Below are 25,941 nucleotides of genomic sequence, written 5' to 3' on the forward strand. Positions count from 1 at the left end.
TTTGCATTAACTGTTACTTTTATAAAAAATAAAAACAAATATATGTATATTTTGAAAATGTGAGATATATGCCAACACAGCGTACTGAATTAATTCCTTTAAAAACAAACTTAAGAGTACAATAATATAAGTTCATTTCATTTCAGACTTACTTTAGTTTCCCAAAGAGAAATCCTTGAACTTCATTTGTTTCAATCTCACCTTCTAATGTAGTATTACTCACAGCTATATTTTGAGAACAAAAACAAAACATTTTCAGACTTGGAAAGGAATATGTAATCTAATATTAGAAGAACTCGAAATTCAATTCCATTTGTTCTACCTTGTTTTTCCTTCAGGGATCAGCTTAATGATACATGTACGTACACATGCTTGTATTCCTGAGTGCGCGCTCTCTTTTTAAATAGTTTGATTACTGATTATTTAACCTTAATAAATGCTCTCTAGATTATTTCATAGTCGAGTTTTATTTAACAACTACAGTGATAAACAAAAGGGCTGCAACAAATCTAGGGTTTAGATCTTAAGCCAGGCAAGAGACTCAAATCTAACAAATATAGGAGTTCTTGCAAATTTCCAATGCCTTTAAAGATAATTAAGAAATATTTAGACACCAAAACTCAGTCTCAAAGAATAAAGATGTAATATTTTATATTCATTTCCCTCTCATTCTCTTCTCCTTTACTTACCAAATAATTACAATGTGCAGCGTGGTGAATGGTATATGTGAAGCATATTTGGGAATATAAGGTTTTGGGACCTCTTACAGCATGGGGTTGCTCTCTATCAGAGTGTTTCAGAGTTCATCAAGTATACTTCTCCCTTCTTACTCTTCTGAAGGTATGGATCTCAAGGACTACAACTAAAAACTGAGTGCTTTGATCTAATCTTTCTTTTCCTCTCTTTCACTCATTCATCAAGCAAACATTTACTGACTATCTACTATGATGCCTGGTGCCTGCCGGGAGAGACACCAGGAAGACAGAGACAAAAGACAATCTCTGCTTGGTGGAAAAGCAGAGACAAAGACGGTTTTAATAGTGTAAAACTTCTCTGAAAGAAAGCACAGAATATATGGGATATAGAAGAGAGAAAACTATCCTCTGAGAAAGTAGGAACTCAAGCAGCCATCTCAAAGATATTGAGTGACATACATCTTAAAAGATGACTAGGCCGTAGATAAAATCAAAGAGATGTGAGAAAGGAGGAAGGTTTCAGGCAGAAAGAACAGTATATGCCAAGGGATGAAAGTACTTTATAGGGGTCATAAAGGCTTGGCATGTGGCCAAACATGCGAAGTATCCAGGGAACAGAAAACTATCCTGTATAGTAGTTTACTATTGCAGGACTAGAAGGTACAAATGAGAGAAGGCTGAGGGAGAGTGATAAGGCAGAAAGAAGCCAGAGTGTAAACAGCTTTCTTTGCTATGCTACGATGCTTGAATTTAGGGGGAGGTTACAGGGAGCCACTAAGTGATTTTAACCAGTGGAGTCACAAAGTCAGATTTTCATCATAAGAAATTCCAACTGAAAGCACTGTGGAGATTAGACTGATTAATCTATTTTGGGGGTTTGGGAGACTGAACGTACTGCAAACCAAAGATCAGAGAGAAGGCCAGTTAGAAGCCTGATACACGTACACAGAGGGAAAAGAAGATAACTGAACTAAAGGAGTGGAGAGAAGATATATTCCAAAGGTATGTAAAAGGGTGATGACAGAATTTAGTATGTAATTTGTAATATAGATAATACATGTGGTCATCTGACTTTTTAGAGAAAATTCTACAAGCCTAAGGATAGCTAAAAAATGCCTTATGTTACTACACAACTATTAAATAAGGTATGAAATGATAAAGTATTGTAAACTATATATAAGCTATACAGAAACATATAAAATCGGAATATTATTATTTCTATTATACTTTTCCAGTAACTCTTTAAATGACAGGATTTAAATCACAGTAATACAAATCTTAATTTTAAGCACATTCAGCAGAAGCAGCCAGAGGTAAGTCTATGATCAGCACACGGCTTCCAGGACCAGATTCTGAATAGAAAAACAAAGTTGAAGCAGAAGCTACATCGGGGAGCATATAAAATGATGAATTTAAAACTCAACCAAGAATCAGGTAGAAATAAATTTCCAATGATCCAGGTAAAACAAGATTTCCATAAGTATCTGAAACTTCTTTAGCTTCTTTGAAGTCTCTCGAGTCCTTCATCTAGTGTATGCATTTAGTACACAGAACTACAGGCAGATTGGTTTGAAGATCACAACTAATCAATCTACTTCATCTAAACAAACTATTCATAAGCATCTCCCATCCCACTTCAAAAAAAAACAAAACAAAACCTGTTATCCTAACTTCAATATAAATAAATACTTCAAACAAAACTTCCTAAGGCAGTGTGCTATCAATGAGTTTCAGGTTTAATGAGATCCTGATCCCCTTTGATCCTTTGGACATCCCCACGACCACCCCAAGGAGGTGACTAGGGACATCAAGGGTCAGGCTGAGCTCCTGGGCCAAATTGCCTAGAGCCATGAGCAGCTTTATCTATTGTCTCAATGTACCTTATATTATGATTTTTAAATATGTTGCTAAAAATTGTTGGTAAGCCATTGAGTATAAGCAAAATAAGCTATTTCCAATTTTTAAAGAAGTTTTTGCAAGCACAATAATATTAAATATATTTATTTCAGTTTAAAATTAAATTCCAAACTAAGGAGAAACATTTCTACTCCACCTCTGGTCTCAAATTAACATTAGAATTATAGTCATGAAATTTTCAAAAAAAAAATAACTGTAAACCTCCAAAGTTTCATTCTACTCAAGTAAAGAGAGATAACTTACTTTTAACTTGGGTATCATCTAATGCTTTGTATTCTGTACTTTTAATCACTAGCTCCACACCATAGCCAGATAAGTACGTTTTCTGTGAGGTTGGCTTCTGTTCAAATAATTAAAAAAGAAAAAAAAGGAGAGAGAAAATATTTAGCCATGTTTAAAATTATTTAGTCATCTTTCAATTCGGTATAACTGTGTATTAGGACATTAGGGTAGGTAACTAGTAGTGAATTTTTTAAATCAGTGTGAAAATTATTTGGGAAACATTTATATTCTCTCTAGACAGACTATCGAGGAACCAGAATTTGGATGACTACTTCTTTACTTTCTAAAAACTTTGTCATGACTCTACTGTTTTAATTATTCTTTAGTAATGAAAAAATATCCCCTCTTTTTCTGTTATACCATGGTAACTTTCCCTTCTCTCCCATAAGTTAATTAAGAAATGATCCAATACAATCAAGTTTAAAGAAAACTGTATGGCTTTTGGGAACTACACAAGATTTGCTAAAACAGCAAATGCTATTCATTTGCTAGTTGTCTAGATGTAGGACGCCTAGAATGTTGCCAAAAGCAAATACTGGAAAGTAGAGGCAAGGGAGGCAAAACAAACAAACAAACAAAAACCCTCAATGCCTTGAATAACCTGATTTTCTCGTTTCTCAATGATTAAAATATACCAAATGCCACAAATTAACTTCTCTTCTTACAAAGAGGGGTAACAATTGCCTAAAACTGAGCTGTCTGAAGTATTTATGATCAGAATTATGGTATCTCACTTCCCCCTTCCTATAAAGGGCAAATATAAAATGTACCTACAGAGATTACTCTATCAAGAAAGAAGTCATCACATTTTTTCAAAAGTAAGCAAGCTGAATGACTATTCATAATATTTTTCAATATGTCTAAGGTTCTTTCTAGCTTCTGGACAGTCTTATCAGCTGTGGTACGATCATTATAATATGGCATATTCTTTCACAGGTGAGGAAACCAGTTTATCCTAGTGCTCAGCAAGTTCCCTTGAAGAAGTTATATGTCTTCGCTTAATTCAGGTTTGTGTGGGGGGCAGTTTTGCAATCCTAAACATGATAGAGGAAAAGGTAGAAATTGGAGGAGAGGAGAACCTTAATAGCATTATTAGTCATTTTATTCTCCTCTTTCGTTCCTAAACTTCTTCTTCAGCCTTAAAAATAAGTATATGACCGGAGTGACTATTCCTGGACTGTTCTATTTCTAAATAAAATGATGTAAGAATTAGTTTCAGACATGCAGACAAGTATTTAATATTGCTGCCCACACTAAAATTTAATTTGTTAATTTTTCAGGCATATGCTATAATGAAAAATAACATGAGAAAATTTGGTTGTTTGCAATTACAGTATTCTGACAAAGGTGAAAAATTTTTAAAGAGTTTTCAACTTCATACAGCTTAACTTAAAAATACATTTTGACTATCTACTCAAAAGACAGTTGGTGGCTAAGCAAACCAAAGCTCTAAGTCCACATAGTTTATAAAAGAAATGCAATTTCACATAACCAATTCTCATTATCAGTTCTGGAATATTATTAGCTTCTCAATAATAAAGATAAATGTTTATTAAGCTCATATTTACTTTCTTCATTTGAAAATGTATTAACATAAAATTTGAATTGTAGTTTAATAAGTTTAGATTTGCAAACTGAAAATGCTCATAGGCTAAATCAACTGGTGAAAAAAAATCTTTATTCATTTTTCTTCTTTCCTCACAAAAAGGCATTTGTTTGAAAAGTAGCATAAATAAGTCTACTTTTATTAAGACTACATGTTGACTAGATTTACAATATGCCTACTTTGATTGAACATTGCCACTCGTCAAATAGAAGACTATAATTTGATGCTACCAAGTGCCCAGTTGGCTAGTATAATTTCACAGATGTATATTTAATAGTCACATTCTGCAAAGAATAAGTAGGGACACTGATTCTCAAAGGGTGAGCATACCTTCTAGGGGCATATTAGAATCACCTGGGAGACATTTTTTTAAAAAGATAAACATATACTTCCATCTCTCACTTTCATTCCTATTGTGATATAACTGACATACGATATTATATTAGTAAGGCATAAAACATGATTTGATATATGTATATGTTATGAAATGATTACAATTAATTAACATCCATAATTCATTTAGCTTTCTTCTTGTGATGAGAATTTTTAAGATCTACTCTCTTAGCAGCTTTCAAATATACAATGTGGTATTGTTAACTATAATCACCACGCTGTACATTACGTCCCCAGAAATTAAGTTATAACTGGAAGTTTGTACCTTTTGACCACCTTTCCCACCTCACCTCCCCTGCAACCACAAATCTATTCTCTATTTCTGAGTTCGGCATTTGTAGATTCCACATATAAGTGAGATCATACTGTGTTTGTTTTCCTCTGACTCATTTCACTTAGCATAATGCCAGTAAGGTCCATCCATGTTGTCACAAATGGCAACATTAAGGCTGAATAATATTCTATTTTATACTCACGCACACACCTTTTCTTTATTCATTCATCCATTGATGAACAAATAGGTTGCTCCCATATCTTGGCTACTGTAAGTAATGATGCAATGAGCATGAGGTTGCAGATACCTTACAAGACAGTGATTTCATTTCCTGGGGATATATACTCACAAATGGAAATGCTGGATCGTATGATAGTTCTATTTTTAATTTTTTGAGGAACCATCATACTGTTTTCCATAGTGGCAGAACCAATTTACATTCCCAACAGTGCACAAGGGTTCCCTTTTCTCCATATCCTCGCCAACACTTGTTATCTTGTCTTTTTGATCACAGCCATTCTAACTGGTGTGATGAGATACCTCACTATAGTTTTGATTTACATTTCTCTGATGGTTAGTGATGTTGAGTACCTTTTCATGTACCTGTTGGCCATCTGTATGTTTCCTTTAGGAAAATGTCTATTTAGGTCCTTTGCCCATATTTTAATTGGATTGTTTGTTTTTGCTACTGAGTTGTAGGAGTTCCTTACATATTTTGGATATTAACTCCTTATCAAATATATGATTTGCAAATATTTTCTCCCATTACAGTAGGTTGTCTTTTCATTTCATTGGTTTCCTTTGCTCTGAAGAGGGTTTTTAGTCTGATGTCGTCCTACTGGTTTATGTTGCTTTTACTGCCTTTGCTTTTTGTGTCAAATCCAAAGAGGCACTGCCAAGAGCAATGCCAAAGAGTCTTTTACCTATTCTTTTTAAAGGAGTTTTATGGTTTCAGATTTTATGTTTAAGTCTTTAATCCATTTCAAATTAATTTTTGTGAGTTAATTTTTGTAAGATAGGGTCCAGTTTCATTCTTTTGTGTATGGTATTCCAGTTTTCCCAGCACCTTTTACTGAAGACTATTTCCCACTGAGTACTCATTGTTTCCATGTCAAATATTAGTTTATCATACATGCATGGGTTTATTTCCTGGCTTGCTATTCTGTTCTACTGATCTATGTTTGTTTTTATGCTAATACCATGCTGTTTTGATTATTAAACCTTTCAACATAGTTTGAAGTAAGAAAGTATGATGCCTCTAGCTTTGTCCTTCTTTCTCAAGTTTACTCTAGATTTTTAAAGTGATTGCAATTAAAATAATGTTATATTTGTGTAGAATAGACATACACATTATTGGAACAGAGAGCCTAAAACCAAAAATGAAAATATGGTATATGATTGCTTAGAATAAAGACTTACCAGCTCAATTATGTAGAAACCATATGATTTTCATATGGAAAAACTAGAATTATATCTCTACCTCACATCATATTCAAGTATATTCAGATAGATCTTAAAGACATAAATATAAAGAATAGCATTTAATTCTCATAAGGAAAAACAGGAGAATGTCTTTATGACATCATGAAGGGAAACCATTAAAAAACTGGGTAAATTTGATTACATCGAATTAATACTGGTGTTGAACAAAAGATGACATAAATATCTTTTTTTAATACAAGACCAGAAATACACTAGAAGATGTTTGCAAAGTATGGAAGAAAAGATTGGTATTTAGGATATATTTTTAAAAATCTGTAAATGAGGGGGGAAAAAACCCCCCAAAAAATCCAATATAGAAACAGGCAAAAGATATGGATAGGCAACTGACAAATATATTTGCAATGTTTTTATTTCTTAAATATCAATATGCAAATCATCAATATTTTGAGAAATATAAATTAAAACGCTTTTTCCATGTAGGGAATATAGCAGTAAAAATCTATAAAGTCCTTCCTCTAATAGCCATTATATTCTATCATGTGGCTGTAAAAGTTTGGGTGTGTGGGGGATGGACATGTTAAAAAATAAAATTTGAGATGTAGTAAAAAGTGTTATGAAGTCATTAAAACAGAATAACGTGATAAAGTGTGATAGCAGTGAGAAGCTGAGAGTGGGGGTAACGCAACACATTTGGAAACTTGAATAAGAAAGTAGTCAGCTGTCCAAAGAAACAGGGTTAAGAGCATTCCTGTATCACACTTAGCACTTTGAATATATATCATTTTATCAAGCAAATTAGATTTCCTTTCTGTAATGCATTTTCATTAGAAATAACTGTACTTATTAATGTAGCAAATATTATTCGTGTTACTGAATTACAGTTTTGATTTTTATCCAAGTTTTAAATCTGTCCCAGATATATAAGAAAAAAATAGAAACATGATACCCCCAGAAGACACAGTATCCCAATATATTTTCCATATAAAATTCACATTTGATAATTGTGATAATCTTTAAATGAAAGTCCTGATGGAAATTATTATGTAAAATCTAGTAAGGAAATTATCATTAAACACATTTTTATAGTAAAAAAATCTTGAAAAAAACAAACATGTACCTGAATATAATGACGAAGAACATACAGAATTTCCCCATTTTGAGCTTTTTCAGACAATACTCTGTGAAATTTACCAAATGCTCTGGTACCCATTTCTGCATAGAGAATAATCACTGGTAAGTTCTCTTTGTTTGTAGGAAATTTATGATCTCCTTTAAAAAGATAAGGCCTGGGCCTAAAATGAGAACAAAACACAAACTTTCAAAAAAAGTAAAGAACACATGAGAAATATATCATGACACTTTGTAATTTATGCTTATCAAAGAACTTATAGGGATATACACGCACGTATCACAGAGAAAGTATTTAAATTTCCTGGGTGACTTTTTGGACATAACTTCATTCAAATGACAAGAAAAAAAATTTTGGTTAGCCTGAAATTGAATATTAAAAATGTTAGGTAGTTAGGCAGTCATGAGCAAGGAACTAAGGCTCAACTCTGAAACCATAGAAATGACAACACTGACAGTACAACCCAAAAGCCTCCCCGCTAGGACCTCCCAGAAAAGACTCATTTTTTAAATAACAATACCCGCCTCCTGGAGTACAAGGAAATAAATGATCATAGCATAGCAACCGGTTTAGGCCAGCCACAAATGCTTGCTCAGTAAGGAAAAGTACTCTAATCTTTTCACCTCAGCTTCATTATACCATCATTATGATGTCGTACATATGTCCATAAATTCATAAATCTGATTATAACAGAATGAATTCTTGGAAGGTACATACGCAGTTAACAATATTTATTTAACAGCCAACTGTTGATCAAAATGACCTCACCTATCAATCAGGTGGCACCTCCCTTAAAACCACCCATCACAGACCAGATATAAGACAGATCTCCCAACCTCTCTGAGGCTACAGACCTCTCTGGTGTAGCCCATTTTCTCTCTTGAAACGTACTTCAATAAATCTTACTTTTCCTAAACTTCGCTGATCTGTAATTCTTTACTGTGTCAGCAGAAAGAACCAAGGTCCCCCAGTGCCACCAGGGCAACGATGGACTTAGACCGTCCCTAATGGTAACAAAAATACTTTATATTCCAACAAGGTTCACTGTCTTTAAACAGTAACATATAATGAAATGACAACATATTTTTCAATGAAATAAAATTTATGTTTTCTTCAATTAGAAGGATGTAATCTTTTTAAATAGTCCATTATTGGAGATGTTATTTCAGAAAAGAAGACTCTGACCAATTGTTAATTATTGTGTAATATAGTTACAGAAAACTCTATGAGTGATTTTTTTTTTAACCCTATAATGAAAAACTATCTAGCTGTGGCTTTTTTCAACAATGTGAAGCAAGTTCTGGATGATTTGAACCTACTATTGAATGATATTTATGGTCAGTTACATGACAACATAGCTGTAATGAAAGGTGAGAACAAAGGTTTTTTTTTCTAATTTATTTTTCAATTACAATTGACATTCAATATTCAGTCTCGATGTGGCTTCTTTATATACTTAGTTATAGGAATTCTGTTAAGCTACTCTTCAAATGTTTCTCCAGGGTAACTGTTCTATAACTTAGCTGTAATTGTGATGTGGTCATGGAGGAGGCAAGCATAGCATTACCTACTCTGCCATCTTGACCAGAAGTTAGGATATTATTTTTCATTACTATGGCTCATATTTCCTGAAAATGAGTTCCAACTATTCAAAAAAACAAAACAAAAGCACAATACCATAGAAATGTCAGTACTTAATATGAATAACAACTAGTTAAATCCTCAAGTATAATCAAAGAAACAAAGAAGTCCTATGGTCTGGCCCTATCATCACAGATTTTGACACCTTATTTGCCAGGCACTGTGCTAGATTCCTTAAAAATATTAGTAAATTCTATCTTCATAACAATTCCTTTAGACAGTTACTATCATTTACTTAAACTTTTAATTTTCTGAGGCTCAGATAAATTAAATATCCAGGACAAATTCAAATAGAAAGTCAGAGTTTCAACTTACATCTATGAAACTCCCAAGCCCACATCTTTTAACAATTTATACAGGTAGAAAGAAAAATAAAAGATAATGAATAACAAAGACGTTAAGAAATAACCATTTATCTAATGAATTCCGATCTTTATAATCTTACCACTTACCACTTTCTAAATAACAATATTAAGTAAAGGAAAGAGGAAAAGAGGGTATTATTGAATAACAATGCTACGGCATTCTAGTGAAAAGATTGTGGGTTTTTAAATCAAGCAGAATTCTAGCTTTACTATTTACTAGCTTTGTGACCTTGGGAAAGTGATTTGATCTTTCTTGGGCCAATAGGTGTTCATTCCAGCTACTTCCTACGAATATCCTATGAATTTACCAAAATGCCTTGCAAGTCCTTAGCAGAGCACAAAGCACATTCTTGGTGCTCAAGACATGACCATTTTTCTCTCACTCTTGCCAATCCCCACTTATCTATCTATCAATCAAGAATAGTGTCAAGGGAAAAAAAGAAAGGAACCAAATGTTGGATGGTACACCACCACTAATGATAAATGTAAGGGGTATACATCTATGTAATTATGTCTTACATATACTGTTAAAAGGAAACAACAGGTCCAAAACGAAGTCACTTCTGCTAAGCTGCACCAAGACTTAATATCGAACCTAACTGCAGTTTTAGCTTCACCCATGAATAGAATTTTAAATCAATCAGTTTGAAACTTCCTGGTCCACACTAGTAAGGTAGTCTGCCTATAACCCAGGCCTTCCCTTAAGGGAAGGTGAACTTGTCTGCAATAACCCACTCTTTCAACTTCTTCATCCCACCTTTCTGCCTATAAAAATCTTCCATTTCTGTACAACTCCTTGGAGCACCTTTCTATTTACTAGAAAGGATGCTGCCAGATTCATGCATCACTGAATAAAGTCAATTAGATCTTTAAATTTATTTGGTTTATTTTTGTTTTGTAACAATATGTTGACTATTTCTAGAAAGACATACAAGAACGATAGCACTGGTTGTCTCTGGGAGAAGTTCTAAAAGTATAGAGTAAAAGGGAATTTTATAATTGCTATATGTACATGTTGCATTATTCTAATTTTTAACATTTAAACTTAAAACACTGGAAATATATCCTTTCACTATTAACATAAAATGCATCAAAAAATTAAAGGAACAAATTCTGTACTCATAATATGTGAACATGATACATCTAATAAGGGGTTAATATTCAAAATATATAAGAAACTCATACAACTTAATACCCCTTCCCAAAAAAAATCTAATTTAAAAATGTGCAGAGGATCTAAATAGTTATTTCTTCAAAGAGGACATACAGATAGCCACTAGACACATGAAAAGATGCACAGCATCATTAATTGTCATCAGGGAAATGCAAATTGAAACCTCACACCTGTCACAATGGCTATCATCAATAAATCAACAAATAACAAGTGCTGGCAAGGATGAGAGAAAAGGGACCCTTGTATACTGTTGCTGGGGTAGTAAATTAGTGCAGCCATTATGGAAAACGGAATGGTGATTCCTCAAAAATTTAAAAATAGAGTTATCATACAATTCAGCAATTCAACTTCTAGGTATCTGAAGAAAACAAAAACTTCAAAAAGTTCATGCTCCCCTACGCTCACTATAGCATGGTACTACTAATAGCCAAGGTATGAAAGCAAACTACCCATCGACAGATCAAGTAGATGTGGTATATATACACAATGAGATATTATTCAGTAATAAAAAAGAATGAAATCTTGCCATTTGTGACAACATGGATGACCCAGAGGGATTACGCCACTAAAGTAAGTCATATGGAGAAAGACAAATACTGTATGATTTCACATACATGTGGAATCTAACAAAACAAATGAATACACAAAACAAAATAGAAACAGACTCATATTGAGAACATGCTAATGGCTACCAAAGGGGCAGCCATCCTGAGCTAAGCAGAAGGACTGGGGGTGGGAGCTGGGACTTCAGAGGGCAGGAAGGCAATTTACATTGGGGTATGGGAATGAAAAACTCATGCTCTTACCTATTATCTTACAGTATCTGAGACAAATTTTGTATAATACAGTTTACACCACCTATTACCAGAGATGTAATAAAACAAAATCATACAGTTCAACTAGAAAATAAAATATTTAAGTGAGGTTATTAAATCTCTGGCACATACAATAATTTAAAAGGAGTTAGACAAGAGAAATATATGCATGGCCTGAGCAAGTCAGCAAAAAAAAAAAAAAAAAAAAGAACATACTGAATTTTTAAGTTGCTTTCTATTGATTCTCTCAGGTTTCATTAACTACATGTATATAAGATTCTTTTTTCATTTGTTGACATAAAATTTTACAAAATGTTTATGTCACATAATATCTTAATAAGTTTATTATATTGTTCTATATATAAGGAAATTATTTTGTAGGCAGTAGTAGATATTTTCTTTACATTTTTAATTCTCCCACAGTAGTTACAATGTTAATGTGCATGCAGTAAAAATGAAAATCTCAAAAATCAAAATTTTAAATGAAATTATTTTATAAAGTATAATATTAAATATGAAAAAATTTAAAATAATATTCTACTACTTACTTGAGCTAAATAGAAACTGACAAGATCTTGTGATAACCACTGTCTTATTCTGTAGAGAAACATTTCTATAATATTCATGATAAACTTAGAGATATACTTTCTACAATGAACTATGGTAAATAAAATAATTATTCAATTACTGACATGGCTGGGAAACTGTACATGTAATAAACTATATCTTTTATTATAGAGAAATTCAAATTTCTATTTTGTTCAATTATAGAATAAGGCTTGTCAGTGGAAATAACATGACTTTCCAATTTTAAAAATGGCCAAATGACCAGTATTCCTGATTACTGACTTACTTTAAATCAAAATCACTCAAGTGCTCAATAAATCTTGACTAATAGAATGAAAACTTCATACTAATTATTTGGCTATTACTTGACATCAGTACGGAGTACTATGTTTATTTCAAGTTTGTAAAATTACATCAATTCGAGCATCATTACAGTAGTTTACAGTCTGGCTCATAAAGTATGTATGCACATTCATCCACTTTTTCTTATTTTAATAAACTTTTTTTGAAGTATAAAACTTTACATGTAGGGGAGAAAAAATAATTTTCCTCCTACCCTTCTAAGCTCTTCTGACTGAATTAATAATCAAATTAATGTGAGAGAAAATATCCAAATTTATTATGTATGTATATACAGAGGTATTATATAAATATGGAACCCGAAGACCAATTGGGCAATTAAGGTTTATATGCCATCATGAGCTAAGGAGAAGGGGTAGGGTTGGAGTTGCAACTTCAAAGGACAGGACTGCAATACACATAGAGATAGAAAAGCAAATATTTGGTAAATATATGTATGTCAGGCCATCCTTAACAAGGGGACACAGACAGGACTTTGATCAAAAGGGCTTTGCTAGGTTCCCTCCTGTCTATTGCATTATGTTCATATTAAACTACAGTTATCTATGATAATAGCCCCCTTCCCTGGAATTGGTCCTCTAACTAAATTCTTTTAGGCAGTTCCAGGAAGATCAAAGAGTCTTTCTGAAACTTTCATTTCTTAAAAACAACCAACTTAATATTATATCCCAAAAGACATATTTTGGGGTGGCAAACTCAGCTTCCTCTCAAATATATTCATTCACTTTTATCTGGTTTAATTACTAACATTTAACACAAGATATAATTTTTAAGATATTTGAAATATGATACAACAGAATTCTATCAGAATTGTACCTTATCAAAAAAATAACATTTGACTTCACTATTAATGTCTTCTACAACAGGTGAGATAATGTGAAAAAGAAGAGAAATTGAATTCGTCATGCATAACAAGAGAAATTGAACTAGTTATCATTCTTCATAGGATCCTATCGATAAATGCAAAAATAATACTAAATCATACTTCACATAAAAAGACGTGAAAAAGAATCTTAAACTAGATGAAATTATTAAAATCACTCTCATTAATTTTAACTGATACTTTGGAACTCAAATGGCACAAAGTCAAATGGATTATGATAAAATTTATTTTTTCAAATCAATACTATAAAAGTACATTTATACAGGGTATCTTATATTTTAGTACAAGTATGAAAGATACTGTTTTCAAATAACATACTATTGTTGGTAATTAGAAAGATTATTACTGGAATAATGCTAGTAGATCAATCTTGAGGTTGAATACAAAAGAAAAAAATTAGAAGAAATGAAACAGATTTTCCAGAGGTAAAGGTAAGGACTCATCTACCATTTGTTCATGAGTCTGTAACAGAGCGCACTTTCCTACATCCACAGACACATACCTTTCAAAGTTTGTTTCTATGATTAATTCAGGAACTGCTTGCATATATCATAGGTAAAATAAAAATTACCCTACACCTATAGAGAATTACAGGGTAAGAGGGAAAATCAAAGAGGTTATATTTAAAAATAGATATTTTCATTTATTGAACTGACTAAGGAAAATAATCATAAAGGGAAATAATATTATAAAGGGTAATAATACAAATTAGCAGTGGTGAAAATGTTATAAATGGAGTGTAAAATACAACCAGCTGTCTGAAGAACAATTTTGATGTACAAATTATAAATACATACTTATTTATCCAGTAATTCTAGTTTTAAAAATTTATCTAAGATAATATCAAGATAACTGTATAAAGATACATGGATAAAGACATTCAATTTACTATTTATAATAGAAGAAAATGTAAATATCTTATTTATACCCATCAGAGGGGGTCATACAATTAAATCTACTTGTCAATTATTGTATAATTTGATAAATACTTTTGAGCATCTACTATGTGTCAGGTGGAAATATTACAAACAATATATATGAGTCCTGCTTCATGATGACAAAGCATACCTATATTTACACTTATTTATGTTTAAGGATGTATAATTTAGGGAGGGCCAATCTTAAGATATCCTTTAAAGTATAATCTCACATTGGTTAAATAATTTATATAAATTTACATAATAGTGTATGCATTTAAAAAGAAAAAAATATTCCAAACTGTTAACAGAATTATGGGTCACTTTCCCTTTCTACTTTGCCTTTTCTGAAGTATTTGAATACTTTTATAATTTTTTTAACTTTAAAAATATAGCTTTCCATTTTAGACAAAAAGTTTTAGGTCACAAAAAGAGGGATATGCTGCTTTGAAGTAGCATTTGAAGAGCAATTCCTAACACTACATTTCCCAGAACTTCCAATAATATTTTCGAAGACGCAGAAAAAGACAAAATCTTTTAAATGAAGTTGAAACCTTACACTTAATTTGGGAGCAAAACGCACTAAAATAAAATTTACAGAGTTTTACTGGCGTCATAACTGATGGTCAGCCTTACCACTTGAAAACAACATACCAGCCAGAAAGGTAGATAGAATGATACTTTGTCTTTTCCTACTTCCTGGTTCATGGTTCAAAGATCTCTCGTTTGAATCTGCCCCAAAACTTGACAGATATTATACTAAAATGTGTTTTCTATATTTGGGAAAAAGTGACAGCAATCATTACCATCTAAATAAGTATAACTCTCTCCCCCTGTTTCCAACAAGGAAATAAAGCTGCTATTGAGTTTTTTAGTAAAATAGGCCAATGAGAATGCCAAATAGTAAAAAAGGGCAACTTTGATGCCCTAAATGTGTTATGATTGAGAAAAAAATGAAAATAAACCAAGTGCTTAGCTCAACCAAAGGCAAGAGACTCGAATAATATGAATGCAAAAGGAAACAGATTAGACAAAAAGGGTAGAATAAACAAATTCTATCAGTCATTTAAGGAAACACATAAAAATATAATTTAGGAAAACTGAAAGGAAATGAAAACTGAAGAAAATTCAGCAATGAGAAATATCTATAGAGAGGGAAAAATTAAAATACTTATATTACCATAAATACATATGTAAATATATAAACTATTCAAATAGAAAAAAATGACCACTATGGATCAATACTGATAGTGTATCATAAAGCAAGGATTGTATCTAAGGTTTACAAAAATAAAAAAAAGTATTAATCTAATGCTATAGATGGCTTCTGTCGGGCTAGGGAATTGATGATACCCTAATTTACAAGCTAACAAGTTTTTCTTTTATGGTTTCATGGATGCTGGTGGAAGACATGAGACTTCTAGGTTGTAATAAAGAAATTTACTACTCATGGCACACAAACAGCATGAGCATTAGCATGTCTGTATCAGCTCCCTGTGGTCCTCATATTCCACAGGGGTGAAAATGGACCCACAAGAATGCTACACATGCTACTTCCCATATTCATTTGTATAAAATACTTGAAAGAAGTAAAAAAAAATTTTTATGAGTAATACATTCTAAAAATGCAATTCTATATTATTGTTTTTATTATTTCTAAGGTACACATTCATTTTATATTTAAAAAGATATACTCCAAATAAATCCATAGTTTCGTATGTTTATTGTTTATATAAAACATCTCATATGGTATTTTGGTATAATTTATATCTAAAATCAAAAGCTCATCAAGACAAAATACTTAAAGTGGTTATATATTTTAGAAAAGGACTCAGACTACCAGCTCACATATTCAGTTTTTCAATTCTGTGCATATTCTTTAATATGCAATTATCTTAGAATATTAAAATTTTATATTATAAGAAATTTCTGCTATGTGAACCCTTAACTACTTTTACAAACCACTTCTTTCACTATAGGCTATCATTAATTTACCTTGAAGTAGCCTTCTTCAGCAGCTTTTTAATCTCATTAATTTTGCAGGTGTGTTTCTTGTGGATAACCACAAATGCATCACAACCGTCTGGTGGTGGCTCATCAGCTGCAATCTAAGATTTCAAAGATTATATTTAGCCGCAGTTGTTGATAATTACAATATGATTTTTAAAAACTCACACATCACTTTGATTAAAATAACTCATCAACTACAAGTTATTGCTCTAATTAAAGTAAAAAATATCCATATGCAGGCAGAATCTAATATTTTAACAAAATCAACTTTATAGTAGGAAATACGTCCTTCAAAGTTATTGAAAAGTTTCTTTAAATTAAAATTGTCATTATAGTTCATTTTAATGGTGAATGTCCTCATAATTTCCTTCTCCTAAATAACTATAAAATTACATAATATATTCCCTATTATAATCAATGATAACAAATAATATAATCAATGATAAGCTACAGAATCAGGTATTAAAAGTTTATAGATTCTTTTGAACTAAAGATATTCACTTAATACAGATTTACGTACATTGCTAGTATGCTTCCTTAACATAAACAGTTTGAGTATTTTTACATACCTGTTGAAACATCTGAATAGTTGGAGAGTATGCCCTTAAAGAGAAAGCAAACTTTAAGAGATTGATATGTAAATTGTCTAAGAATTGTCCAGCTTTCTTCAGGATTAAGTTGTAATGAGAATAATCTGATTCTATAAAAAGAATTCAAAAGAAAAGGACATTAGTATTTCATATTCAACACACTGACACATCTCTCTCACTGTAATATTAACTTAATGTCATAATCACAGCTTAAATTTGGTTATGAATGGTGTTAGAGAAAAATGGAAAATAAAGATCTCTATTTTATTATTAACTTCATATGCACCTTCCAGCAAAGTCCAATAAATCAATACAAGTCCAGGTAAATATAATCTTGCCATTAAAATCTATTTAGAAAATGCCAGTATATCAGACCAATTCACTCCAAGATTGTGGGGTTATAATACAAGATATGGGCCCTACTTAAAATTTAAGAGAAGACTAAGAAAAGCACAAAAATGTAAAGAATAATACGACAATAAATTCTAATTTATGAATACATTCTACTGAGATTTAATACATAGTCAAGTATAATTAGTGGGTCCAGAATACTTTAGGAGAAAGAATGTGAACCAAACCTTGAAGAATAAGAGATATGTCTTCGTGTCTGGAACAAATTAATCTGAAATACTGATTATCTCTTCTAAACCCATCTCTAAAAATCACAAAGACACAAAAGGATGCATCCTGGAATTTAATTTAAAAATTCTCGGACAGCCCCGGGGAGATAGAGATCATCTGGATGGGAGAGAGCAGAAGAGAATGGCAGCCTAGAGCTGAAGAGAGCCTAGTGGTACTATTGAGAATAAGAAGAAAATTATTTTTGCCCTTTTCTCTATAGTGTCCTGGGTATAATCATGATCTGCATGTTGCCACTGTGTCAGAAAACCATAGTACCATTCCACTACCAGCGAGAGACGTAAGGCAACAACACAGCAGCTCTAGAGTCCAGCTAGTACAGGTATCCACAGGTTTGCCCCCTAGACATTCTCCGGTCATTTCTTCTCTCCTTTACTCCTTGGCACTGTGTTATCAAAGCATGAAAACTTCTCATACAAAAGAGCAGAGCTGGGGTCGATCCAGCAGTTACCCATAGGTCAGAGTTCCCGGATATGAAAAGGGAGGACAAAAGTGGTATGTAACACCAGACACTTCTTCTGGGAAGAGAGAGAGGACACTGACTAGAAGAGGACACTTTCAGTGGGGCGAGTCAGACTAGATTGTCTGTTGATGGTTACAACATTTACTACTTGCTCAAAAGGTGCTGGGCTCTTGACCCTCGGTTCCTCTCCTTACCACAATCCATTCAGGCTGCAGGTGTCATTTGGCCCTCTGCGGTGCCCTATAAGAACTGGAGCTCAAGGAACCAGCACAAATATGTGGACATTGTGGTTACTGATGCGGCCTTGACTAGTGAAGTCTCGTCTCTGATCTAGATCCCGCCTTGCTTTGGTCAGCATCCATGAAACTAGTCTGTTAGCTTGATAGTAGGGTATTTGACATATTTGACAACAAAAATGGTATGCTGACAGATACACAGCCCAATTAACAAGATTTGAGGAAAGTCTTTGTAAACTGATAGTGAACATACTGAAAAAACTGTACGGTCATCAGACAATAAACAGTCCTCCAAGCAAGTGGACTTTTTCACCAGCTTCAAGTCTACACCACTGAGAAGTACAAAGACCCCTCTTGGGTTAGAGTAAGGTTCCACCTTCTTCAAACAGTAGACATAGAGATGCACACTTACGCTGAATGAGAAGGAAATTTGTGACCACCACTATGACCAGGATTCAAAATCATTAGAACTTTGGTTTCCCTGGCAGATGAGAGGATGAAGTACATTAGGCAGAATTACAACCACCTTATGATTCAACAACTCCTACAGTATATGTCAACTTTAGATTCTTTCAAAGATGACAGTAAAAAGTCTCAGTTATTGCAATGGGTCCTGGCTGGAAAAAAGAGATCTACGGCCCACTTGGAGATTTCCCTTGGTCAGCTATAAAGTCTTTCAGCTCTGAACGAGAAGTCTCATGTCTCATGTTTGTCTTTTGCTTGAAACTGTGGGAAGCTAAGTTTTAGCTTGTAAGTAGGGAAAAATATCAGCCCCTTTACAGTTCTTGATAAAAAGCTCAGAATGAGATGACTAAAACACAAAGGGATTTAAAAATAGTTCTGAAAGGACTAAAGAAAAAAAAATACTAGAAAATACAGGCTAAATTAGAACACAAGAGTAAAAAGATGTCATAAAATAGATAAGAGAAATAGAGAATATGCAGTGAAAATGTGAAGAAAATGAAAAAGAAATATAAAAAAGGAAAATTAAAAAAAATTGAGAGTAAATGATAGATACAGAAGTCAGGCAAAGGAGATCTACAATATGTACAATTGTAACTCTGAATTTGAAAATCAAGAGACAAGAACAGAATGAAGAAAACTATAACCCAAGAAAATGCTCCAGAATTAAAAGAAGTAATGAATCTAAATAAGAATAAAGACTCAAATTGGTCAGCACTATAACATTTTTCTGGTAAAACTATGAGACTCTAAAGTTAAAAAGCTAAAGTATAAAATTCACAGTTATGTACATGAAGAAATCAAGGCCATTATTCCCAGGAGTTCATGAGGTGTCAACTAGAGAGTAAAATGTATACAACCAAGAAATAAGTGGAGAAACTACAACATAAAGTTTGATGGTAAACTCTGAATATACCTGACTGCAGAAATAAGCCTAGTTAAGGAGTTAAGATTTACAGAAGACTGAGTAAATGTTGTATGCTCTGGCAGTGTAGAAAAATATACCACTAACAAAAATGTAACAAAGGGGAAATTAAGTGGAAAGTAAAGTATGCTCAGTGATTCCACACAAATATAAGCTGGGAATAAAATATACCACTGAAGCCAACTAAGAAGTAGTAAATGCTTTCATATACTTAGGAATACAATGATAAAGACTCAGAATATTTGTGAACAAAATCAGATGATGGTGAAGAGAGGAAAGGATCACTAGCCACTTCCTTACTATTTGTAGGGGACTAACAGACAATATCTAAAGAAAGAGGAGGCTAATAATTCAGGACCTTCACATGTTACTCCTTCGGCATTAAACACAAGATGTTAGGGAGTGCGTGTGTGTCTAATGCCCATTCAGTAAACCTCAGCTAAAATGTCTTTTGTTTTGGAAAGTTTTCCCTGACCTCCCAAGTCTAGATCCTGTTATACACTCTGGCAGGACTCTATATTATGTCTAAATCAATTCTCAAAACTGTCATTGAAAATTACTTTTATAATTATTTGCTTAATGCTGTCCTTCCCATTAAGCTATAAACTATAAAAACAGGAATCTTTTCTAGCCTTTCAATTATACCTTTCCACTCCTGGCATACAAAATAGGCATTCAGTACATTTCTGGAATTAATATTTAAGAACTGAATAGGTCTCTTCATTCCAGGCAATAATACTTTCCTAATCTAGTAAATTTAAAGTTCTCATATGAGAATAAGTATGCTCATTCACTCCTATTTCTTAAACAAACCCTAGGTGATTTCTCTGGAAGTTATGGTGCATTTCCCTCAAAGAAATAAAAAAATAATGCAAGTTAAGACTCACCTTCAACAGTAAAGCAACACAAAACATATCAGAGTAGTTATCTTAAAAACTGATCTTTAGAAAGACTTAATAACTACAGGGCTAACAAGCGAATAGCCAAAATTAATAAATAACATAACTATCAGTTAAAAGGTGATTGGTCATCCATGAAAACAAAGAAGAGAGTCAATAGAAACTGAGTAGTGCCTGACAAAAGACATTAAGTTTTGTCAAGACCACTGTTAAAGTTGTCTCTAATTTAGTGACTGATGTAGGAGGTTATAGAAAATAAACATCTGTAATTTAGGCTTAACTTGCAAGATCATCTCAATCATGAGATGGACGCACTGGACTATTACAGCTGATGTTTTAAAATAACTAAATCTATGCTCGCCAACTCACCTGTTGATAATGATTTTGCCTGTTGATAATGATTGAAGGATTTTTCAATATCCTTCCTTTATCCGCACCTTCACCTTTTACTTGATTTTTGCCCATTGGCAATATATATAAATCACTGTAATCTTAAAAAATAAAAAGGCAGCAGCAGATTCCACTCAGCTACTGAATCATCTTACTCACTTCATATTCGATCTTGAAACACCTAACATTACTTATCTCTACATTCTCAACCTCTACTCACACCTCAATCTACTGTAGTTTTGATTATTGTATCAATGAAATTGCTCTCACCAAAGTCGCCAATAATTTTTGTTGTTAAAAGCTTGAGATTTACGTTACTGGATTTGTCTACAGTATTTGATAACATCTACCATTTACCACTTAATATTCTCCTGGCTTTTCATCACACTTTCTAGGTTTTCACCTATCTCCACGGTACTCCTTCTTAGACTCTATTGTGTGTTATTCCTTTGGCTATCCCTTAAACATTGATTTTATTCTGTTATTCACAGTTCTGCCCTAGGGACCTATTTTTTCTCATTCTTTACCTTCTCCCTAAAATTTCAGTTATCAGGATACTGATAACTCCCAAATCCTACCCTTCAGCCTAGATATTTTCAGCTAGATTAGCCTAAATCTCTTACTCATATATCAGCTTACCGAATATCATCACTTGTATATTCCATAAGCATTTCAAATGATACATCCAAACTGCAATCATCTTCCTACTCCAAACCCAGTTCTCAGTTACAAGTAACTGATTTAAAAATGTTATAACATTTTCTGAAAATCTTTTCCATTAAAATATAAAAGCAACTTGACTTGGAGAATGAGTCCTATGTGCTAAGCACACAAAAAAGTAAAAATAAATAGGGATTTTGGAGTTGGATAAACCTCACCTGAAATTTCCAACATAGGTTGGCTAAATCATGCACTGGAATCTTGAGGCATCAATATATACATAACTCTGTGTGGCAGAACCACATAACTTGTTTAAAAAACAGGCAATTAAGTTATTAAAAGGTCTTAATTTGCTGACAATATAAAGTGTTCTTACTAAATGTCATGAAACTATCACCTAAATTCATAGTGTTAAAATATTGAGTATTAAAAACTTGTTTAAGCCAATAGATCACCGGAATTCTTCGTCAGCAAAGAGTATTTAGAGAGTCTCATGGAGATTCAACAACCTAAAAATAAGTAACCAAGGATTTGAAATGTTTCCTGTAGGGCAGCATCTTGAAAACAAATCCAGTAAAATCTGATAGTTGGTATCATATTTAATTCCTCATACATACCATTCTTTCCCATAACTAACAAGGTAAGCAATGATGCAACATATGCATTTGACTCTCACCATTATAAATAAGTTCAACAGAATTATATTATCAGTGTAATTCTTATTTAACACAATTTATTTTAAGTTCAACTCTGAAATACACACACCTCCTACAATATAAGCTTGAAGTAAAACTTAAGTATTCCTGAGCTTATACTCCATCTTTTTAATGACCTTCCACCAGAGTGTCCAGACATGTCATTTCATTTAGGTATAACATATGCTGATATATCTAAACTATTTAAGAGTTCAAAATTTACAAAAGTAATTTTCAAGATTATTTCTTCAATGAAAAATGGCACTGAATAAGGCATAAAGCATGTATTGAGTACAGATCTGAAATAGATATACTGAAGATTTTAGGTGAGGGCCAGAAAAACCGGTAGATTTTTTAACTACCATGACAACTTGACATGACTAATCTAACCTCTTTTTATCTCAATTATCAAAACTAAAATTACCAGGACAAATACAAAGCCAACCATTTCCCAATGATTTGAAAGTAGACTTCTAAGTGGTCAAAGTTCCTTTGTTCATTCCATTTCTGTCTCTTCTTCTCCCTTCTGTATCACCTGGCTAAATCTTATCGTCCAAACTCAACTCCAGCATTCACCACTGGAAAGGCTGTCCTGCTCTCTCTGAAAAAAAAGTACTGACTAGGTACTTTTTTTTAATACGCTACCATGTTATGCATGTCCCTATAAAAGCTCTTTGTCACCTAATAGTATACTTAGCTGTTTTGCTGTCTCCTGCATTGTATTATGGAGGTCCAAATAACATAAGTCACATTTATTCATCTTTATAGTCCCAATATCTAAAGCTCCTCTCATGATTCAAATGATTGTTAAATAATAAGCTTTTCAGTAAAATTTTTTTGAAAGAACTAATTACTTGTTTTTGGAAATATTTCAATTGAAATATATCATTTAAACCTATCTCATCATAAAATTGCTGAACTCCAAGGCAAGAGGAGCCAAACAGCCTCTAGTAAATGAACACTTAAAACAATCAAAACTGTTATTTATCTTACATTTACACTCAGGAATAAAATCATAAACTATTTAATCACTGTAGTAAAATGTTTTCTCTATGTCTGAAAGGCTAAAGAATTCCCTCTTGAGGGATTCCATGTTAATATCATTTATTCTATTCTCTGTAGAGACAGAAAAATGAGCATTCTTTATAATAATAAGTAACCTTTTAGCCTCTGCTGCTAAAATCTAATTTCAGTATCTTCACTCTTCTGACCCTCTCTAAGAAACACATTAACACTTATGCATTCTAAAGATGTATGTGTACATGTATACACGCACATACATATACACACACTCTCATATGTTAAAAACGTAGGAATGACTAACTCCATTTTCCAGGTAGTGAAACAAAAGCATATAGTTACCTGACTTTTCAGAGAAAGTGTTTTGGCAAAAACAAACACACACACAATATCATCAGATGCAAAATACTATTTTAAGAAATCTAGGTAAAAAGAAAACCATAATTCAACAATATCTATATCTTTTCGATAATAATGCAATATCTAAATACTGCTAATTAAATGAGCTTTCTTATAATAAAGTATAAAACCCTTATATTTTTGAAAATGAATGCTTAATGCTTAAAAGTTTCCATTAAAACATCTTTTCAAATTTAATATTCAGATTTATTAATCCCATTAAACCTCTGCCATTGAAAACAATAAAAATATCCAACCTGTGCACATACACACAAATCTTACCAGTTAAAATATGCATATCACGTACCTGTTTGCTTATAAATTGCTAATTCTTTTACAGTGTCCAAAAACTGCCAAAATTTTTCATTACTTTCTTCTGCCATAAATTCACTATTAAAAAAATAAAAGTAATCAGTTAATAGATGAAAATAAAAGATGGCTCAGAAAATATAAACTACACTTTAGAACCAAACTATAACTTATGGTTAAAACAAAATCTCTAAAAATTAATGTCAAATTACTGCTTTCTATTTAATATAAAGAAAGAAAGAAAACAAATTGATGATTCTTACCTGAGGTATCAGTCTCAACTATAAGCATATAATTACGACCAGAACAGACTACATGAGAAATTATTTTTGGCTTTTCCTCATTATTTGCTACACTGAAAAAACAGATATTTTGTTTCTCCATGTGAAATGCCACTGAGAAGTATAATGTAAAGGTAATGAAGAGAGTATTATTTTAAGGTAAAAAGTAAAAAAATAAAAAATTGCCTTTTTTCACAAAAATTAATTCTATGAACACTTTTAAGTCATATTTATTATTTTATTTAGTTACTTATTTGTATAGCCTTTTTATTATTTAAAGCAGACAATATCGTAATAAAAAAATTAATAAAAAGTGGTGTATTGCATTAGGTCTATGGCCTTTAAGGCAATAGAAACTTCATTTTTCTACACAGTGTAGGTAAGAAAAAATAGCCAAAGCCATATAAAACCTTTGGACATAATTAAATAAAACTTATTTGGTCCTGTCAAAGGACAAGACACCTGAAACAAACAGATTTAACTATTTAAACTAGAAAGGAAACAGCCGCCAAACAGAAGTATAGATTCTTTGTCACTGCCCATCTTATCTCTAGCCTTGGTAAACTTAAACTAATGCTTTAATATGTATAGGGAGTACTGAGGACATCAAAGACACAAGCAGAGTGACCAATTCCTATGATTCTGAGATGATCACTAAAGGGAGAAAAGGGGGTGAGAAAACTTAATTCATCGACATAAACATGACAAGCATATGAATTAAAGCAATAAGTAACTTCAAAACAATTCTTGTTATTAATGGTGTCCAATTCAATGGCATAAAAAGAGCTAAAAGCAAACAATGGGAACAATAGGATGTGACCCGAAAAGGACAGGAATGTTACAAAACCTTAAGTAAGGAGCAACAGTTAATACCAAATTGACTTGACCAACCAACGACTGACATGCTCATAATACTGTACATCCATAGGTAAAAGACTTCTTCCATATGCCGGAATTTATACATCTAAGTATGGTCCTTCTAAGTGCTCACCTTAAGAAAATATTCACTTACACTTATTCAACTCCATTTGTACCAAAGCTCTAAGCGTTTTTGGAACTCTCCTGGAATTACTTCCAGGGGCAATTTGCCAGTAACTCATTATTAATCTTAGAAGAGGAAATATCCTTGAGACCATCTAAATTAGTTCCTTACCTTCCAAAAAATATTACCTTTGGTCAAAGTTTTTAGAAGGGAAAAACCAAAAAACTGGCATTTCCAATTTGTTTACTTGTCCTATATAACATTTAGCTCCCAATAATAACGTTTCCCCAAAAATTCTACCATAGAGAAAAAATTATTTCTATAGAGGGTGTTTTTATATGTACCAAAGAGCATGACAATAATTATAAATGGAATTCCAAAAAATATTTTCACCAAAAGCAACACCAGTGGAATAAATGCAGTTTAGATGTATAAGTTATGGTATATGTACTATAAAAAATTAGCCTCATCAGCGTATAATTATCCCTAGTAAATAGTACTTAATTATACTAATTTCCTT

At 32.4% G+C, this 25,941-nt stretch overlaps 1 protein-coding gene across 2 annotated transcripts in view; it reads right to left on the minus strand.

The window, feature by feature from the left end:
* Positions 1 to 25,941, minus strand: part of UGGT2 (UDP-glucose glycoprotein glucosyltransferase 2) — a 142,288-nt gene that overhangs the window by 113,375 nt on the left and 2,972 nt on the right. For both annotated transcript variants that reach the window (XM_039837928.1, XM_039837919.1), the window contains exons 2-7: positions 24,157 to 24,239; positions 17,041 to 17,171; positions 16,457 to 16,569; positions 7,728 to 7,902; positions 2,856 to 2,952; positions 153 to 225 (exon numbers count right to left, since the gene is read on the minus strand). In XM_039837928.1, coding sequence (XP_039693862.1) covers positions 153 to 225; positions 2,856 to 2,952; positions 7,728 to 7,902; positions 16,457 to 16,569; positions 17,041 to 17,171; positions 24,157 to 24,239 — 672 coding nt within the window. The remainder of the gene's footprint in view (positions 1 to 152; positions 226 to 2,855; positions 2,953 to 7,727; positions 7,903 to 16,456; positions 16,570 to 17,040; positions 17,172 to 24,156; positions 24,240 to 25,941) is intronic.

This window comes from Pteropus medius, unplaced genomic scaffold, assembly GCF_902729225.1.
Source record: "Pteropus medius unplaced genomic scaffold, Ma_sr-lr_union100, whole genome shotgun sequence".
Lineage (NCBI taxonomy): Eukaryota > Metazoa > Chordata > Mammalia > Chiroptera > Pteropodidae > Pteropus > Pteropus medius.